Source organism: Hippichthys cyanospilos, chromosome 15, assembly GCF_059441005.1.
Source record: "Hippichthys cyanospilos isolate Australia breed blue-spotted pipefish chromosome 15, RoL_Hcya_1.0, whole genome shotgun sequence".
NCBI classification, from domain to species: domain Eukaryota; kingdom Metazoa; phylum Chordata; class Actinopteri; order Syngnathiformes; family Syngnathidae; genus Hippichthys; species Hippichthys cyanospilos.
The window spans coordinates 4,201,952-4,222,298 of record NC_142383.1 but is presented as its reverse complement, the minus strand read 5'-3'; the positions used below and the strand labels follow the sequence as shown (position 1 = coordinate 4,222,298).

General features: G+C 39.1%; 2 protein-coding genes across 2 annotated transcripts; one reads left to right on the top strand and one right to left on the bottom strand.

Moving 5' to 3' along the window:
- Positions 1-1,380: 1,380 nt before the first annotated feature.
- Positions 1,381-9,906, bottom strand: LOC148411410 (AN1-type zinc finger protein 5-like). The gene is made up of 6 exons (XM_088435747.1): positions 9,718-9,906; positions 7,632-7,809; positions 5,243-5,390; positions 4,979-5,082; positions 4,543-4,671; positions 1,381-2,800 (listed from the first exon to the last, which is right to left on the bottom strand). The coding sequence occupies exons 2-6, from the start codon at positions 7,786-7,788 to the stop codon at positions 2,652-2,654; spliced, it is 687 nt and encodes a 228-aa protein (XP_088291873.1). The 5' UTR covers positions 7,789-7,809; positions 9,718-9,906; the 3' UTR covers positions 1,381-2,651.
- A 1,184-nt stretch (positions 9,907-11,090) lies between these two features.
- ccnb1 (cyclin B1) lies at positions 11,091-14,950 on the top strand. The gene is made up of 9 exons (XM_088435032.1): positions 11,091-11,254; positions 11,457-11,585; positions 11,885-11,971; positions 12,046-12,240; positions 12,799-12,957; positions 13,026-13,262; positions 13,352-13,492; positions 14,423-14,533; positions 14,616-14,950. The coding sequence occupies exons 1-9, from the start codon at positions 11,234-11,236 to the stop codon at positions 14,718-14,720; spliced, it is 1,185 nt and encodes a 394-aa protein (XP_088291158.1). The 5' UTR covers positions 11,091-11,233; the 3' UTR covers positions 14,721-14,950.
- The last annotated feature ends 5,397 nt before the right edge of the window (positions 14,951-20,347 follow it).

The following is a 20,347-nucleotide window of genomic DNA, read 5'->3' as shown; positions in this document are numbered from 1 at the left end:
GGTGGATAAAATCAAGGAATAGACTTTTTTAACGATAACATAAAAAGGAAACAATATCCTGGGTCCAGGAGAAGGTTCAAGGTTAGTGTTTAAATGTTTTAAGAGCAATGACACATAATTCAAATACAACTACAAATAATTCTACTCTGTTTATTAATGAGGGATGTGCATATGTGCTATTTGCTTTATACCACTCCAAAACATCCAAACATGCGGATTTATGGTGAGGTAGTACTGCCCGAGGTGGAAACGTGAGCCTCTGTCATGGAAGCTCACTGCAGGAGATCCAATTTCCACTCGCGTGCAGACACAAGGCAATGACAGTTTTAATGAGCATCTGCTTTATCAGTGTAACTGGATGTTGTAAAACCTACACCTGGTGGGGGATCAGATGAGAAGGAAACATGACATACATACTGAATCTACTTTTTACAATTATGACTTGAAATTTGCGTTTAAATTGACATAACTTCTGGCCTGCGTTCCTTTATTTGATCCTGGTGACCATTTTTTATAGCCTCCTAGAACAGTGGTTCTCAAAGGGCGGTCCGCAGACCCCGGGGGTCCCGGAAATTATTTGGGTTATCAACAAAATATATATATTTGGATATATTTAATTTTATTTGGTATTAAATTGTGAATGTAATCATGACTCTCCAATAAAGGAATCAAGTCATCCATTTTAAAATATTTTTAAAAATATAATCATTTAGAAATTTGTCATAGACCCACGTTATCCATGTTATCATCAAAGCTTGATTATTTAGTCACAAAATATTTGGCAGCAACTTTTGGGGGGAAAATTTGTGATGAGGAAGCATGCAATTTGCAGTGATCATTCGGTAAACTTCAGTATGGCTGATAAGTAACAAACTTATGGTCAAATTGAATCTGTTGGTGAATAAAAAGAGCACTAATGTTTGGCTTATTTGCTTTGCTTTTGTTTACGCAAACATTTGCAATGGGGGTCCTTGGAAATGTTACTTTCCAAAAAGGCGTCCCTGACTCCAAAAAGTTTGAGAACCCCTGTCCTAGAACACACAAACTTTATTCAGGTTAAATCATGGACCACTATAAACAGAGGCAGTTGTACACTGGTTCCCACTAAACGTGACCTTGAATGTGATTAGTCTATTTTGAACAGTCACAGCTGTTTCAGTTAATGAGTGTCTGCATACTTGTGCAACCCCATTATCATAATTAATCATTTTGCTTACGTTTAAGCTATACAGTTTATTTACCACATTAATGTTGGAAAAGGCTTTAAAGTAACTTATCTATAAAAAAAAAACAGCTATGCAGACTTTGTACTATTTGCAAGTAAAATATTCTTGAGTGGTAATCTGAAAAGAGGTAAGAAAAACAAAAACAAACTTGCTGTGAATTTTGTGAACACGTTTTATTTACATCATACAACTTACTCTGTATTATTGGAAGATTACTCACACAGCAGTATATAAATAAAGAGGTTTGTACAAACTTGCATAACTAAAAAGGTTAAAAAGCAAACTGGGATAAAGCAGCCAGACCATCCTCCCCACAAAAATGAACCATGAAAAGCAAACGCTACTCATCTCAGATACTCAGTCAACAAGCATTCACATATTTTCCCACCGATAACGTCTTGTGTTTTGATAACCACATCGTAACAATTAACACTCCCGACATTGTCAACGTCAACTCACATTAAACAGAAAACATTCAAATGTTATGTCAAAACGGAAAAATAGTGGGACCAAACAATGTCAAAGGCAAAACAAATTCAAGTTTAGGCTACTTGTCATATGACAACACACGCACTGAAAAAAAACAGTAGGGAGAAATGAGAATACAAGAAACAGACATGTTAATTGAGGACCTAAAGAGCATGAGGCTGACATGCCAACATTCAGATCATTTTCACAGATTCACAATATTTTGTTAGCAACATGGACGTGTCGGGGTGGAATGACCCAGTGACACAGACTTGCAAACGAAGGGTGCATTTACATTTATCTGACCATCGGCTCAACACCACTCCTCTCGGACGCATAGCTGCAGTGCCTTTGAGCAAGACACTGATACCTCTACTCCAGTGGGTACCACTTAAAAGTGTGTGTTCACTGTGATTGGTCAAAACTTGTCTACACACAGAAAAACAAAACAAAAAAGCGGATTTGCTTCAGCTCAGGTGGGTTCAATACTGCACGAGAGGCCAAACACGGAAAAGAAAAATGACTAATCCACTTTGCTACTCATACCAGCAGAGAGCAAGCATGGCTGGGATGGCATCAACTAGCCAACAGCAGTAACAGTCTCCAGTCCAGCCCAAGCATCAGATCTTTAGATCTCTACAGAGGATCATAAAAGCCATCAGGCAAACTTCAGCGCATTTGTAGAAAATCACCTTTCCATCAAGGACATCAGATGATCAGCAGTATAGAAAACGGATGGATGGAAAACAGAAAACAGACCCCATTATCCCACTTAACTGTGACCTACCGCCTTCAGAAAGAATAAAATAAAACCACACAAACAACAATATCTGCCAAAAAAAGAATCAACGGAAAGAAAACTATGATTATTGATGGTGACAGTTGGGGTCCATTTCAGAAGGTTGGGCTCAAGTTCATTTTGTGTAAAGTCGATTGATCCTGTAATCAAAGTTCTCCTCATATTCTCTGGATCTTGTCTGCCACGACCACGGGGTTCTCTTTGCGAATCTTGGCCGCAGCTTCGGCTTTGTAGTCATACGGACAGTTGTGCTGGTCTGAGTAACGGTGAAAGCCACAAAAAAGGTTCCCACAGCGGCATTCAAAACCTGAAACGTCACAAGACAGTTTAAGTGAGCAATTAGTAAACACCATTAGTAAACTGTGATTACCTCTAACAAGTAACTACTAGTTACATAAGTGTGGTACAGAGAGCAGGGAACAAAAACCAATGGTCGAAGGCTTTGGACAGGGGAGGAGATGGCTGAAGAAAAAGAACTTTTAAGAGTTCAGCTTGCCTTACAATTCAGCACAAGTAGAGTGAAGTTTGATGCGATATTGGACTTAAATAAGAGCGGAGCGGCAGCAGGACCACAGATGCTGGTTATTCGATGAGGTGCAATCAATTTGGTGGAGAAGTCAACCATAGTGTAATCCAATAGATAGATAAGAACAGCCTGCCTTTTGGGCTTAAAATGACAGAAAAAGTACATGAGTGGTGCCTTTTGTTTTAGTTTACCTCAAGAAGAAATAATTAATCCCATCTTCACATCGTCTATCCGCCATTTCCACTCTTATGCTGAGGGCTTTTCCCTGGGTACTTTATCATAGCTGCATTATCCTAGGATTATTTTTCTTGATGCCGGGTTGACACCAAACGCGATCGGGGCGAAAAAGCGGACAGTTTTGTATTATATTGTATTGTAGTCAATGGAGTTTGCGCGGCAGGGGGCGATGGCGCGTCAGGTGACCTCGATGGACGCGTATGGAGCAACCCAAGTCGCCGTGCAGCGAGAAATTTTGCCTGTCGCGTGCAGTTAATTTTTTTTTTTTTACTTTATTCGCGTGTCTCGTCGCGGCAGCCAATCAACTTCGAAAACGTTCCCTTCCCTTACGTTCCCTTCCCTCACGTGACAAAAAAGTGGACAAAAAGTGACTAAAATACCAGGCGTTTACAACAGCAACAGAGAGCCCCACGAATGAGCGTAGCGACGCCAATTTTCGCGGTCGGTGTGCACGTAGCATAAGAGTTAATATCCATTTCTACTCTTGCGTAGTGAGACTGAGGAAAACTAGTTAGCATGTCTGCCTCTCATGCAAAGGCCATGGGTTCGATTCGGTCTCTGGCCTTCATTTTTGGTGTTTATATCTCTAACTGAATGGCAACAATTATGGGGAGACACTGGGGTTGGCTCCGGCGTGCCTGCGACTCTTATTAAAGGGCGGGCGGTTCTTCTCTCTCTATTGGATGACACTATGGTTCACTTCACCACCAAATTGATTGCGCTACAAACCTCATCGAATAACCAGCAACTGTGGTCCTGCTGCAGCTCCACTCTTATTTAAATCCAATATCGCATCAAACTTCAACTACTTGTGCTGAGTTGCAGAGAGTGCTGAACTCTCAAAAGTTCTTTTCCTTCAGTCATCTCCTAAGCCTTCTAGCCTTGGTTTTTGGAAATATTGCCACCTGCTGCTTCAAGATGAGGCTTAATCTTTCTTCTTGAAATAAACTAAAACAAAAGGCAGCACTTAGGGACTTTTTCCCATTTTAAGTCCCAGCATGTCAGACCACATCTGGATTATTCAGCCACGTTTCACTAGAAATGGGCGCCGATTGAATAATGATTGAACATACACGCACAAAATTTAATTGGCGGTACCATTTTCATGATTTTGGCACATTCAGGCTAAATTATAAAACCAAATGGCCAAAAACATGCTTGTCAAAAGCAGTCAAAGGCCAAAAGAGATGAGCAATGTACAACTTTAGAGAATACAAAAGCAACAGTTTCTTCCACACGCGGTCTAATTGTAAACTTTTGGAAAACAGGTTTTTCTACTGACTCACCTGTAAGGCCAACCTTTTTGCGGCACATAAAACAACGGTTCTTCTTGGGTTTGGGAGGCTCCAGATCTCGGGACTCTTCACTGCCAGCAGTGGGGTGATGAATATCTGTGACTGTAGTCTGACATGCCACTGCAAATATGAAATAAAACAATTTTACACTGATAGTTATTTCATTGACGGAAAATGCATGTGTTGCCGCAGAATCGGCAAGCCTTCAGAAAGAGAGATGGAGTTCAATGGATTGAGATTGTCGCCAAGAAAAGATTTTAATGTAAAATGTATGTTCAAACTAGAATGAAAAGATGAGCTGTTCCATGCAGCTCATCTTGTCTTTAAACACAAGCTTGGTTGTTTTTGACAATAAAGAGAGGCAGTTATTTCAGGGAACTCTATTTTTCTAAAATGATGCAAAAATATTAAATAAAATTTGACGCACAAGGGTCCGTGATTTCGGCTTTGCTTGCCGAAGCTCCTTTGTCCTCAGACGAAAGATTCATTTCAGCCATCTTTTGTGTTATAGAAACAGCTGTTGACATCCCACTGTGATAGAGACACATCATGAGACGAAATACACCATGATCACATTGATTAACCTATATTGCATGTGCTAATTTTATCAAAGGCGATATGAAGTGGTGTTTTTTTTTTTTTTTTTTTTTTTTTTAAATAACAGTGCTTTGCATAAATAACAGTATCTTACCTGAGAGTTTCAGTTGCAGCAGCCTTGGCTGAAGCTGCTGCCTCAGCTGCAACCTCCGCTGCAGCCACAGCAGCTGCTGCAGCATTATTCAAGGTGGCCTCTAACCTCTGGATTGCTGAAGCCTCCACTGTGGAGCCACTGCTGGTGCCTGGCAAAGAGGATGCAGAACAAAACAATCAAACAACAGGAACAAAATGTTTAGCTTTCAAATTGTCTTCACATCTATCTAAATTAACACACTCAGAGTCACTGACAGATAGTCAGAAATCCTTTTTAACAAGGCTGGCGATGAAATGGGTTAACTGCTTGCTTAGTATAAACAGACATGTTGCAAGAAATGATATGCAAACCTGTTGTGGTAATTTAGCCCTCAGGCTTTGTTCTAGGTCAAAGGTTTAGGTCATTTAAATGTTTTAAGAAAAAGGTTGATGAGCATAAATGGCAAATAAAGGACTATGGGCCTGTTTTACAAAAATGGAAAGTATCAGGCACTAAAACTAGGTTCACACTGCAGCCTGAAGTGACTTAATTCCCATTTTTTGCTCCTGTCTCACCTGTATTTCATCTTTTTATGGCAGTGTGATAGACACAGATCAGATTCTTTTCAAATTCGACCGAGGCCACGGGCATGAGATAATAAACCCAACAAGTATTTGACATGCGACTTCAGTCTGAACGGCCTTGCCACATTCATACAACTCACAGGTAACAAACAAGCGATATATGTCACATTTCCTCACTCAAACAGGCGCATGCAGATTGGAAAGACCAAGACAATAGTAAACAAAGTGAAGAAAATTCAATGAAGGGAGAGTGAGGTGTATTTTGTCTGTCTCTTTCTCTCGCTCAGTGAGCGCTTAGGGCAAGTGAGATGTTTGCTCAGAGCAAGCAAGAGAGATGTTGCTGGCACTGCACAAAATGCCATATTTTTTTTTTTTTAAAAAGTCACCCTTCCCCTTTTTACTTTACTCCTTAAATTAAACATTGAAAATATTCTTGCTCCACTCTGACAGCCATTTTAACATTGCCGGGTAAACAACTTAAACCGTGTGACGTCGAGCTCTCCTGAATGCATATGTAGGACAGTTTGGGGCTGTTAGCGTTCAAACACAAGTCAAATACAGCAGTGGTTCCCAACCACCGGTCCGTGGAACAACTGGTACCAGGCCGCGTGGGCTGCATCCGAAAAAATGTTTTGGAGATAAAGCTAAGGCGTTGACTGTTGGCCTGAAATACAGGACACATTTATTTGGAAATGTGACGGACCACACAAAAATGATTAAAAAAAAAAAAAATCTGATTTCACCCACAAAAAACTGAATTGAGCATTAAGCCCTTTATTGTGAACCTTGTCTAAGTTGGATGCTTGATGTAAAAGTGATAGAAATGACCACATCAAAAATGAGAATTTTACACTTTTTAAAGGTCTAATGGTTTGCTAGTGAACATTTGGAAGTACACTACATTTAAAATGAGGTTTGGTGCAAAAGAACTGAAAGTTTTAGCTGACAAGGAAAATAAACAATACTTATAATAATGGAAAAATAATAAACTTGGGTCAGTACACAAAAAATAGATTACAGTAGCCAACTCAAAAACATAATTTGAAATAATGTTCTTATGTACAGACTGTTCTAACAATCATGATTATAATTTTATTATAATTAAAAATATTGTGTTTATGGGATAGGAATCAAGAAAATTAATTCAACAGTTTTCAGCCACCCAAGGAGGTAAGATTTTATGAGGCACTGCCACCAACTGTCAACAGAAATTGACATTCAAGTACCCACGGCTTGCCTTGCAAACATTGTGTGACTAAACCCAGAAAGCAGGATATCTCAGCGTATTGCAGCCAAGGTGGTTTTTGGTGCCATAACAGCTAATCGCTGATGACTCAAGGGCTGTTTTTGTGTGTGTGTTTTTGAGTAAATGCGGCTCAGCAGCTCTTATGTGATTGTCAGTGGGTAGTCTGATATGCTAAACTCTGTTGTGAACTGAGTACAAAAATTATGATTTGCTGATTGCTTTTCCACTACCATTTGAATTACCCATCCATTTCATATATCACTTATCCTCATTAGAGGTGTGCCTGCCTATCCCATTTGACTGCGGGGACACCCGCAAATCACAGGCATTTGACTGCAGAGACACTCGCCAATTACATGGCGCATATTGATAAACAAGGGTTCATACTCACTTCCAGACCTAAGGACAATTTAGAGTCTTCAATTGACCTAACCTTTAATTAAAATTTAGAGTCTTCAATTGATGTCACTTTTAATTAAAGTCAAAAAACATGTTCATGTAGACGAGGACATCATGCACAATATGTGCAAGTGCTGATGGCCATGTAGGCAGAAACAAAAAAGACACAAGTCGGTCTTACCCACTGAACTCAGGGAATTAACTCCTCCATTGTTCTGTCGTGACAGGTGTTCCTTGTGGCAAACAGAGCACATGCCATTAGTCCTAGGGTTGCCATAGAAACCACAGCCGGTAGCACAGAGCATAGGAGTTGGGCTCTGATTGGTCTCCTGCGCCATAGCGATGTCTGGTGAACGGACCTGGTGAAATACAAAAATATATACTGAAGCATTGCACGTGCATTTACAATATGTAAAGAGATAATTAAGGGATTACTAGAATGCCACGAGGCTGCCATGACTTGTCACAATCATTGTCAATGTCTGGTTGCAAAACTGAAAATTTAGAATTCATACTCAATTAAAATACGGTAAAAAATTAACCTCATGTTAGCAAGTGGCAGCTGGTCTCAAAACTGAAAATTAGAATTGGTATTAAAGTACAATATAGTATGAAATTAGTCTCATTTTAGCAAATGGTCATACATACATAATCTTGCCGAAGTATGCATTCACCTACATTAACTCGCATTATCTATCCACCTTTGGAAGCTAAACACATTCAACTTTTATGTAAAGACTTTCTTGCAACTGTTAGAAGTCTAGAGTTGTCCAAAATAGTGTCTCTGCAGTTCCAGAGAGAGGAAATAAAATATTTTTTTTGTTGGGGATGCACTTCAGTGGCTTGCACAGAGTTCTGACTGCAACTTGACAGAACACCTTTGGGATGACCTAGAACAAAGACTGGGGGCTAAGCCTTTCCATTCAACATCAATGTGTGACAAGTGTGCTTCTGAAAAACAAATATACATACAAACAACTCACAAACACACCACTAACCTATGTGGAAAGTTTTCCGAGAATATTTGATGGTATTTTTACTACAAAGGGTGGACCTAACTCATATGACACCAAGGTCCGCGAATATCATTTTAGTGCAGGTTCAAGTTAAGTAAGGTGAGACAATACTGTACGCGATATTATATGTACATTACGTTTCTCAACGGTGTTTGAAGTGCATTTAGAGCTAGCCACGTGTAAGTCGCACAAATGATCCATAAAATTATGTGAATGTGTTACCCATACGGCAGTGAACGGCAACTTACAGTACAAATATATTGTGGCTCAAAATGTTTTAAGCCTTGGGAAAATTACATTAACGGCAGCATGCCTAAGTGCAGAGACAAAGGCCACCACACCACAGAATGTTAAAGCACATGTAACCACTCTTTCCAAAGCAGCCAGCTCACACAACTCTAAATAATCATCATATTGTCTACCTGGTTGTTTTCGATTAACAACACACACAGTTTAACACGTTTGCAATCAGCAGTCGTTTTCTTTCTAACAGGCCACAATAGTGTCACTTGAGGAAATCCACTGAGTCATGCTAGCACGCTAATGGCTGCCACCAACTGCTACCTTTTATCGTGTGAAAACACGTTTAAACAAAGTTGTACGCAAAGAGATCAATATATACATATACTGCGATTTCAGCGTAACGCACAAAGCTCAAAATATACGCTTTCAATATATCACGACACAACTTTGAGTCTAGTAGCTAGTATGCTAACGAGTGTTAGCCACATACACTGCGTGAGAGGATTCTCGTGATTTTGCTAATACTAGCTAGTGGTTAAGTTTGGAGAAAAGCCCGTAGCTTCTGATTCCTCTGTTTTCATGTTTACTTACATGGGCAATAAATATGTAATAATCGACTATATATTCCGAAACAACAAAGAAATAGGACAAACATATGTACTCATTAGTGAAATATACATAAACCTTCGATCTTCGTTGTATAATAAAATAACTTCACGATAAAAAAAAAATAGGAGTATTGTGCCAGTAAAAATTATAATATCCAAAATAGACTATGGCACACGGGGAAATCGATCTACCAACATAATCGATGAGCGATTGAATTTACAAGTTTGTGACGACACAACTTTTGATTAACAGTCGTGATTTCTGTGACAACGGCCACAATTCGATTGAAATGATTTCATACGTAATTGAAAAATGATACAAGTCGATAAGATTACAGTAGTCTCAGAAACTCACTAAACAACCAACAATGCTAGCTCATTCTCGTGAACTTTTACTTACCGCCTACGTCAGATAGGTCTTCTTTTTAGAATAAACAGGATAACGTGGGGTGCAAGTGCACAACTAGGGCCGTCTATGTTGCGTTTTCCCCTCGTGTCTGATCCAGGATTGGACTCCACTCCTGATGTGTCCTTGACGTCTTAGTGTGAACACTGATCCGAGGTGGCATCTGTTTTGTTACATGCTGCGTTCAGGAACTCCACTTCCGGCGAACGTCATGGAGAATTTACGAACATCCGACCAAGAGAGAAATGTGTTAGGGTGCATTTGCGGGGTGTTTAAAAATATTGCAGTGCGCAACTCATTGAATTTGGTGGCCTCGTGATTTAGGCATCAAAAATCTAGAGGAGTCCAGCATAATTTGTACAAAAAATTTGCTGCGTTAAATGACTTATTGTAAATTGAAGTGTATTTGGATAACTTCCGCTCATGTCCGTAACTACTTACCCCTAAACTTTATTGGTTCAATGCAACATGTATTATTATTATTATTATTATTATTATTATTATTATTATTATTATTATTATTATTATTATTATTATTGTTATTATTATTATTATTATTATTGTTATTATTATTATTATTATTATTATTGTTATTATTATTATTATTATTATTATTATTATTATTATTATTATTGTTATTATTATTATTATTATTTGACCACTGTCCGTTCGTTTTACTCCCAAATATAGGCTACTCGGTCAGAGCGACACAAGTGAAAGGTTGTTCAACGTGATAAACTGTTTTTGTTCTCGTTTTCTGTTAAGTTTGATGACAAGAATTAGTATGCTCGAGCAAACGAAGCCATGAAAAACATAAACAACTCCTTGTACATAAGCTCCACGGGGGGAACGCCAACTCTTGCGTCTAATAATATAACAAAACAGATATGGGCATTTCTCTAACAAGGAGACAAAGGTTTGGGTCGCAAACTTCATAATGATTTAACTTGATTCCTGAACAGGTCAGTGTGGACAACTTCACAAGACAAAGTGGCACAAAATCCTAAATCCTTTACTCGATTAAAAAAAATGTTATTGCACTTTTTTAAACTAAGGCTGAATTTATCCGTGTTTGAAATCTCTATCCAGTAGCATTGGCTATATTGATATAACTTACAAATTTTATTAATTTTCACGAGGAGACAGGAAATCAGGAAAAGGAAGCGGCTTCCTCGAAGTCCACGTGATCACCGTTGCCCTAAATGTGTTTACAATATACAATATTTTTTATTAAATGTATATAATAACTAGCAGCGGTGGCCTGAAGATGTTTATTTAATATTCTATGTTTGCATTTTATTTATTTTTTTGTAAATATATTTTTGCTAGAGTCTTGATTCTCCATTTGAAACAGATGCGTTCGTCCAATCAGATCTTCCGGCATTTTTGATCCAGCCAATCGGCTAGCAGTTCACGAGGATTTAAAATTCGACCAGCAGATTTTCTTCTGGCTTGTGAGAGTGCAGCATTTCTTTCGTGTTGCAGCTTTTAATACAGCAGACATTTAAGAATGGCAACCCGTGTTACAAGGGTAAGTAACATATAACTTCAGTCGTCTTTTCGGTGTTTCTGCACCGTAAGCACTTACGTTTGAATGATCTTTCTCACCATCGTGCGAATGAGCCCTCTCATCGTGCAACAATTCTCTTATTTGTGTTTCTCATTTTATTGTCGTATTTTCCCGATGTTGTTTGTCAATGTAACGTTTCAGCGTTTGTTAATCTGCTTTTCAGAATCGTTTGGCTTCCACCAGGACTGAACTTGCTGGCAAGACAGCTGGGAAGACTTGCACCTCGCTCAAGTCGCGAGTCGCTTTTGAGAACATTGGTAACGTTCCAGCTAGCAAAGAGACCCAGAAGAAGGTAACTTTTTTTTTTTTTTGCGCGCGCGTGTGTGATCTTTAAGAAATTGTAACAGTTTGATTACTCGAGCATTTGCAAAAACGAACTTTTCAGCATTTTGTAGTTCTGGCTTCTGTAATGCCTTGATGAACGCCAGCAGCCATTTTACAAACACCGCCACTCATAGGAATATACAATGCATGCCACAATCAGGCTATTAGTGTAACTTAATTTAACACACTCGCCTTTCCAAATGAAACCACTCTACGAAGTTCTACTTGTTCCGAATGTAATATTTGCTTGTAACATCCACTTATTAGGCAGTGAAGGCCCAGGCTGTTAAAAAAGTCAAGGCTTCCGTTGTGGCAAAAACTGAACCCAAACCAAAAGATGTTGCTGCTGTACAGGTATTTTATTTATTTTTTTAATAAATAACTATACCCATTGGATAGCTAAAGCATATCCGCGTGGCTGTTTTTAGGAGGTGTCTGAGCCAAAGCCACTATCCCCAACTCCAATGGAGACTTCAGGCTGTGAGCCAGCTGACCTGTGTCAGGCTTTTTCTGACGTCATTCTGCACAGTACAGTCAGGGATGTGGATGCAGATGACTTTAACAATCCTATGCTCTGCAGTGAATATGTCAAAGACATATACAAGTACATGCGTCAGCTGGAGGTGAGAGCATGTGATAAACAATTCAGTTACAGTATGAGATGTAGCTTTTCAGATTTGGAACCACTTGACTTGTGTATGGTAGCGAGTGAGGAATTCACTCACTGGCATTTTTGAAGGCAATCAGAGCAAAGGTTTCCATGTACAGTTTGTGACTTTTTTGCATGGTGGCAGTGGGTATCACATCTGCCACAGTTCAGTACAGGTTTAAATTCCAGCTTGTTCTGGCCCTCCTTAGTAGTTTGTGGGTTCCCTGTGGGCTCTCTGGCTTCCCACATTCCAAAAACATGCATGGTAGGTGTATTAAACTCAACATTGTCCTTACCAGTGACTGGATTCGTAAATAGTGGTGTCCTTGTCTGATCTGTAATTGGCTGGCAAGTAGTCCAGGGTGTCCCTCGCCTACTGCTCCTAAAATTCTAAATTTAAAAGTAATCTACATGGGACTTTGTGCATATGAGTCACGTCAACATGGAAGTTTGCCCTAAAATAAAACTAGTGTTCTGTAATTTGCGTTATACAGTGGCTTTCCTTTTGCGGAAGTGTCAAGTCTCTTTTCAGGCTGAGCAGAATGTCCGAGCAAGTTATCTTCAAGGCCAGGAAGTAACCGCCAACATGCGAGCCATCCTTATTGACTGGTTAGTCCAAGTAAGCTTGAAGTTCCGCCTGCTGCAGGAGACAATGTACATGACTGTGGGGCTAATTGACCGCTTTCTTCAGGTAAGTCATGGACTTGATACTTGTCACATGCTTCAAAGGTAGCGGTAACAATCAGTTTTCACTTAAAGGAAAACCCGGTCACCAAGAAGCAGCTGCAGCTTGTCGGCGTGACTGCCATGTTCCTAGCTTCAAAGTATGAGGAGATGTATCCACCAGAGATCATGGACTTTGCCTTGGTGACAGACCAGGCTTACACCACTGCCCAGATCAGAGAAATGGAAATGACAATCCTGCGTGTGCTGAAATTTAAACTTGGCCGCCCTCTTCCCCTGCAGTTCCTCAGAAGAGCATCAAAGATTCATGAAGTTTGTGGCAGAAACTTTTCCTTTTTTTTTTTTTTTTCCCACTTCCTTCTGATGGTTTTGAATTAACGTTCTCACCTGTCTTCACTAAGGTGACAGCAGAGCAACACACCCTGGCCAAATACTTGCTTGAGCTCACTATGATCGACTATGAAATGGTTCATTACCCACCTTCAATGGCGGCTAGTGCTGCTTTGGCACTTACATTAAAGCTCTTGGATGCTGGCGAATGGGTGAGTACCCTATTTTTAAACTCTATGCTTTCATTTGAATTGTTTTGTGAATCATCAATAGATGTGCTTTGCTATGGTTTGGTAATCTTTTGCAATGCGCTTACAAGGGTCAACTCCCCCTTTATAAAGACATATCCTATTGGGTTTCTAAAATTACAAATCGTGCAGTTTAAGTACTAATCACTCTGACACCAGCCATTTGGCCCCTGGTCCACACAAAGTCCTTGGACCTCCAACTTTTAAAAAAAATTTAACCAACATACCTGATTGAAATCATTAGTGTTAATTGGCAATCTATAAATCTTGCTGGTTATTTGAACCAGTTTAACCGGTATAAGGCATAGGTGTCAAACTCAAGGCCCGGGGGCCAAATCCGGCCCGCCACGTCATTTTATGTGGCCTGCGAAAGCAAATTATGTAGGTTTCCATGACCCTAGCTTGTGTAATAAAATAAAGTTGAGATGTTTTTGGTTTGTTCTGTTACAGTAATATGAACAAACTAGAATGCTTTACTTCTGATTCAAAACAACTAAGCCATCAATTTGTTGTGTACAGTAATAATACTATGAGATCGTTTAAAAATGACTTGGTTTCCTCAACATATTGGCCCAATGAAGGAAGTTCTTTCTACAAAATGGCCTGTGACAAAAATGAGTGACACCCCTGGTTTAAGGGAAAGAACAGGTGGGAAGGTTTTTTTTTTTTTTTTTTTTTTTTTTTTTTTTTTTTTTTTTTTTTTTTTTAAATCTGGGCACGCCTGCTATAGGCAAATGACTCTACTTGTGAAACACTCGTTACTGGCAACATTTGTCAGCATGGGGCAACATGGCCACCCCTGAGTTTATGCATTTATTTTTGGGAGGTTTTGGTGGAGAATGATTGCTCAATTGTTTCAACCGTAGTGAGACTTAATGTTTTAATTCTCTTCAGGATGCGACACTGCAACATTACATGGGCTACACCTTGGACAGCTTGACTCCAGTCATGGCACACATTGCCAAAAATGTCGTTAAGGTGAATGAAGGACAAACTAAACACATGGTAGGATGCCTCACCCCCCCCCCCCCCCTTCCTGTACCTTAATTTAAGAACATCATATAACAAAGTTTTTATCTAATCACAGGCCATCAAAGAAAAGTATTCAACCTCGAAACAGATGAGGATTGCAACCATCTCACAGCTGAAGTCTTCCATGGTCAAAGATCTTGCGACGCAACTCACAAAATGAATTTTGAACTTAATATAATTTTTGTATAGATTTTTGACCTTAACCCCCACCCCAAAGCTTTTATACTTTTTTATGCCGCTTTTATCCAGTTTTAAATCTGAATGAAAGTGTCATTTTGTCCCCAAACCCCTCAAGCCTTCTACAAATATTCTTCCACATACATGCTGTTCAACTTGTGTGTTTAAGTGGTTTTTGTTCTTGAATGTTTAAAATTAAACGTTTTGACACAATTTGGCTTATCATTTTTTGTAAGTAAATCGCGCACTTTAGATGGGTTATATCGGACTGGTTAATTTCATCGTGGTACTGTACATTGAGTGTCCATCCACCAGAGGGTACTCTTTACCCTTGGTGAAATTTACGTGTTTGCCTACGGTCAGTAGTAGTCTTGTGAAGAAATATACCTCTTTCCGCTGGTTCGTAGTACGATTTTTAGCTCTTGCTATTACAAAAAAAAAAAAACCTTCAAGACCCTCACTCGGAAATGTCTCCAGATTTATCTAATTGTACTGTTTAACAAGTTGGCATCAGCACTAACAAGGACTGAATGGTTAACTGTAGAAGTCTGGGTCTACATTGTAAAAATACGTTTTACACGACTATTACAACAGTAAAGAATAAAGCTCTGAATAAGAACTTTTTTTTTTTTTTTTTCTTAAGCTAATGGACTACACTGGTGGCTGTGTATCTGTGATCACAGCTGAGACCCTGGAGGTGTCGTTTGACCTCCATCCATCTTAGCATTCCCTGGAGGCATCCCCAGAGAGCCTTTTTGAACAGGAACACCTGCTGTATACATGAGCTAAGTCACGGTCTTCATCAGGCTCACAAGGCCATCTCTTGATGTCTCATCACGAAGAGCATGATGGCAGTTTTGGCTGCGACTGACAACCTTTTGTATTAGTCACATTCAACATGGAGAGCTGTTAACTCGTTTGAAGCAAAACCCTTTATATAATGCAGAACTGCCCCCTTAAAATAAACAGTCCTTGAACCTTCAGTGCTCCAGCTTGTCACATCTATCAGTTATCTTGGAAAATTATGTAAATTTACTAATCCTGTAAAGAATTTGCTTGGGAGGCTGAGGTCATGATGGCAGACATATCAGTTTACAAGAGATTTCTCCTTTGCTGGTTTCAACCATATATTTTCAGTTGTCAGGACACCATTTCTACCGACTCAACATTTTAGTCATGTATTTGAAAACGTTGCATAATGCGATGTTTTTCCTCTGCATTTGCCTAGCATTAAAATTCACTATAGCAAAAACAAGCCTGAAGCAAAAGCCGAGCTGGGTTTATGCTTGACGCGCCGGCATATGTTTTGCACCACTTAATACGTAGTGCGGCTTTCCCCCCCAGTCAGACAATATTCTCCCATACTCTTCGTGGAAGTAAATGGAGTCTACAGCATACAAACACCACCACTCGATAACTGAGGTAGAGAATCCCAGTAGATTCAAATGATCTAAATTTGTTTTTGAAAGACTCATCTCTCCCCAACATGTTGCTTGTCAGGAGATGTTTACAGTATTTAGGTCACGGTAGTCCTTTTAGGTGAATCATAAAGGTGTTTGTACCGGCGAACTTCCATAAGCTGTAGTTTGTCCGCCATGTTTTCCGCTCTCAAAGAAATTCCAGGAGGGACAAGTCGCAGAAAATCTTGCCCGCGTGGAGCGGCGTGGTTGCCAAATTGACGTCATTTGGCGCGTGGACGTGTCAAGTTGAAACCAAGCTTAACACTTGAAGACAGGAAAGTGAAAGACATGCAATAAATTGATGCAAGTATGAAAATGAATGCCTATTATTTATTTGGCAATTTATTTTTTTAATATGGGCTAGATTATTTTGTTTTTAACTTCAGTCAGATTGTTGTAGAGTTCTACTGTGTGTGTATGTATACATATACACACACAGTAGAACTCATTCATGTATATGTGTGTGTGTGTGTGTGTATATATATATATATATATATATATATATATATATATATATATATCATAGTATATACACACATATTGGTCAATGAGGGGGCCGGTCAATCATTGTGGGTGGGCCAAAATTAGGCCTATAAGCAATGCACTGGAAGTTTCAGTTTCTACAGCGTCCTTTGTAGAGTCTTTTTATTTTGCCCTTTACAGGTATAAGCTCTACTTGCAACAATTTGCCAGTCAGCAGTAAGGTCCACGAAGAAAGTAATTCTTGGCCTCCACCATCTCAAATTCCAACAACTCAGAGATTGTCTGAGATCAGTCCTGAACAGTTTGAATCCTCCCAGTCTAAACATGGCCTGAAATGGCCAAGCCATGGAACAAATGAACCGTTCACGACGAGCAAATTGCCCTGTCTATCATTTCTTAAATTCATGAATGACAAAGTCAAACAAACGGGCAGTGCTGTTAGCATTTCTGTGGGGTGCTAATAGGTTGGCAGAATACAAAATGCACGGAATGAGGTCTTGTGGAATTGACTCGAGCATAGCGCATAAAAGCAGTAGCATTTATTTCTGCAGTGTCTAGATTTTCAAGCCAATCCCATGTGCCTTCTAAACATTTGTGGAATATTTTTACACTTTTTTCCCCACATTATTTATGTGTCTTGGGTAAAACAAGGATCCCATTGTGATTTGTTACAACAGATTGAGCGCTGGAAGTATTTTTTTTCTCCATATCTCTTAAGCCTCTTCATGTTTGAGTTTATGCAAAGAGAAATTTTTCAAGATATCAAGACTAAACTAAAATTTGTTGAACTGTCTGAAAGGAGGGACATTGTTGAAGGTGTTGAAGGGTATTTCACAATAGGCAAAACCAAGTTTTGGTTCGCTAGGGTAAAAATACCGTAATTAACTTTTGACGATCGCTAAATCCTGAGAAAAACCGATGTCCTTACGAAATAAATAATTTTACTATTTAGCTTAAAAAAAAAAAAAAAAAAAGACTTTATTTTCTCATTAGGCAGCTAGAGCTAGTTGGCAACATTTGTTATTGTTTTTTGAAAGTACCATGCCTTCAAATATTTATTTTTCCACTTGGTCAATGAATCTTTGAGATGTGAAGTTTGACAACTATGCTGTTTTTTTTTCGATTGTCTGCAATTACTGATAAAAGGTCAAGGCATGCTAAATGAGCTGATCAGATTTCGAATTCAGTTTCAAACTGCAGATTGCTTAAGAGATTTTCATGTACCTACCGGCTTTGTGGTTGCTCTGTGGCCACTCAACTCAGGAAAATTCTTGGAGACGGTTAGCACACCTGTGTCTGATACGAAGCTGAATTTTGGCATCACCATCCAACCTTGGAAAAGTTGAGGAATGAATGGATTCAATTCATTTTGGGAGAAATTCCTAAGCATGCACGACTAAAGGCTAACAATACATTATCCGGTTTTAAGCCTTGAGACCAGTGCCAAGCCAGACAAAGTGAACACACATTGCGTATTACAACAATACATAACTGCATTCATCATTTATTCTGTACCTAAGGATTAAATCGCAAAGATTTCAGTCATTGTTGCTAAAATGCATGTGAAGGATATACTATACATATAAATAGTAAATGGAATGGCCTTACTGCATATAGTGCTTTTTATACCATAGTGTCGTGCTTAAAGTGCTATAAAAAGGCTTACATTTGTTCATTCCTTTACCATATCCACTTAAAAAAATTGCTTGCTGATAAGACATCAAATTCAACCGTTTTCCGTATCCAACCAAATGAGAATCAGCATTTTTGCTCAGATAGAATATTTTGAAAAGCCTGAGCATTTTAAATCCAAATTATCTTGCAAACCTGATATGAGGACATCAACGTTGATTAAAAAAACAAAGCAAAAAAGAGGAATAGGATTTCAAAGGCCTATCACCCAGCTCTACTCTTTAGGGAGATTTTAAATATCCACAAACATATAGGCAATTTTCACCTTTTTTCAGATTCATACACTCATTTGATTTTCATGTGTTTGTTACTGCAGTGTGGCAATTAATCACAAATGAATGATGACCATTTGTAAATGTTGAATTCTGGTTGTGAGTTGTTGAACGTGTGTACTGTATGTGCGCGGGCAGGCACACAATTTTATTTTTCAGTCAAACATTACACTGTTGCAAGATATTCACACACATAGGTCCTCAGATATTCATGTATTCCCCTTATATTAGGGTATGTGTTTATATAATACAAGTGGGGAAAGAAAATCTGACAATTTGTTTTGTTATGCTTTGCCTTTGTTCAACACTCTTCAACTGGCTTCGGTGCCGTAGAAGGCAAGTCAATTTTATTTATAAAGCACATTTAAAAGACCATAGTCAACCAAAGTGATGTACAGTAAAAGTAAAAGTGCAAAATAGAAACCTGAAAAAAAACCACATAAACGCACAAACCGCCTAGATAACACAGAACTTCAGGTATGTCAACTTTCAAAGTGTCTGTCTGTCTGTCTGTCTGTCTGTCTGTCTATCTATCTATCTATCTATCTATCTATCTATCTATCTATCTATCTATCTATCTATCTATCTATCTATCTATCTATCTATCTATCTATCTATCTAGATAGATAGATAGATAGATAGATCTATCTATCTATCTATCTATCTATCTATCTATCTATCTATCTATCTATCTATCTATCTATCTATCTATCTATCTATCTATCTATCTATCTATCTATCTATCTATCTATCTATCTATCTATCTATCTATCTATCTATCTATCTATCTATCTATCTATCTATCTATCTATCTATCTATCTATCTATCTATCTATCTATCTATCTATCTATCTATCTATCTAGCTTTCTCCGGGGACTCCCTCGTTCTGCTGGCAGACTTCAACGCTCACATAGGTAATGACAATGAGATCTGGAAGGGTCTGATATGAATCTGAGCGGTGTTCTGTTATTGTCCTTCTGTGCTCACAGCGGATTGTCAATAAAAAAAAACAAACATTATACTTGGCACCAGGACACGCTAGGCCACAGTTCGATGATTGACTTTGTGGTCGCAATTTTTTGAGGTGTCAATTGATCACCACCTGCAGTGCACCTGTGTACAGTGGAGACGGGGTGTCGCTGACCTTAACTTGGGACGTTGTGAGCTGGTGGGCAGAATACTGTACGTCGAAGATCTCCTCAATTCCACAGACAACACTTCCACGGCAGGATGTTCAAGGGTGCATGGGGCTTCACCATCCATGAGTTTTGTGGACTTAGATAAGGCTTTCAACCATGTCCATCAAGGAGTCCTGTCGGGGGTGCTTTGGGAGTATGGGGTACCAAACTCCTTGATACGGACTGTTTAATCCCTGTACCAGTAAGTCGATTTTTTTACCAGTGTGTGTTGGACTGGCTGCCTTTTTTCTCCAATTCTGTTCATTATCTTTATGGACATAATTTGTATGCGCAGCCAAAGCACTGAGAAGGTCCGCTTTGGTGCCTCAGCATTGCATCTTTGCTATTTGCAGATAATTTTGTGCTGTAAGCTTCCTCAGGCCATGACCTCCAACTCTCACTGGAGCGGTTCGCAGTCGAGTGCGAAGCGGCTGGGATGAAGATAAGCATCTCCAAATCTGAAACCATGGTCCACAGTCGGAAAAGAGTGGAATGCCCTTTCCGGGTCGGGGATGATGTCTTGC

Excerpts from the sequence above, each read along its gene's own strand:
- ccnb1 (XM_088435032.1), top strand. The coding sequence starts at position 11,234 with ATGGCAACCCGTGTTACAAGG. Across the intron at positions 11,255-11,456 it reads TGGCAACCCGTGTTACAAGG|AATCGTTTGGCTTCCACCAG; the intron begins GTAAGTAACATA and ends TCTGCTTTTCAG. Across the intron at positions 12,958-13,025 it reads TAATTGACCGCTTTCTTCAG|GAAAACCCGGTCACCAAGAA; the intron begins GTAAGTCATGGA and ends TTTCACTTAAAG.
- LOC148411410 (XM_088435747.1), bottom strand. The coding sequence starts at position 7,788 with ATGGCGCAGGAGACCAATCAGAGCCCAACTCCTATGCTCTGTGCTACC. Across the intron at positions 5,083-5,242 it reads GCTGCAACTGAAACTCTCAG|TGGGATGTCAACAGCTGTTT; the intron begins GTAAGATACTGT and ends TCTCTATCACAG. Across the intron at positions 4,672-4,978 it reads AGCCGAAATCACGGACCCTT|TGGCATGTCAGACTACAGTC; the intron begins GTGCGTCAAATT and ends TCATATTTGCAG.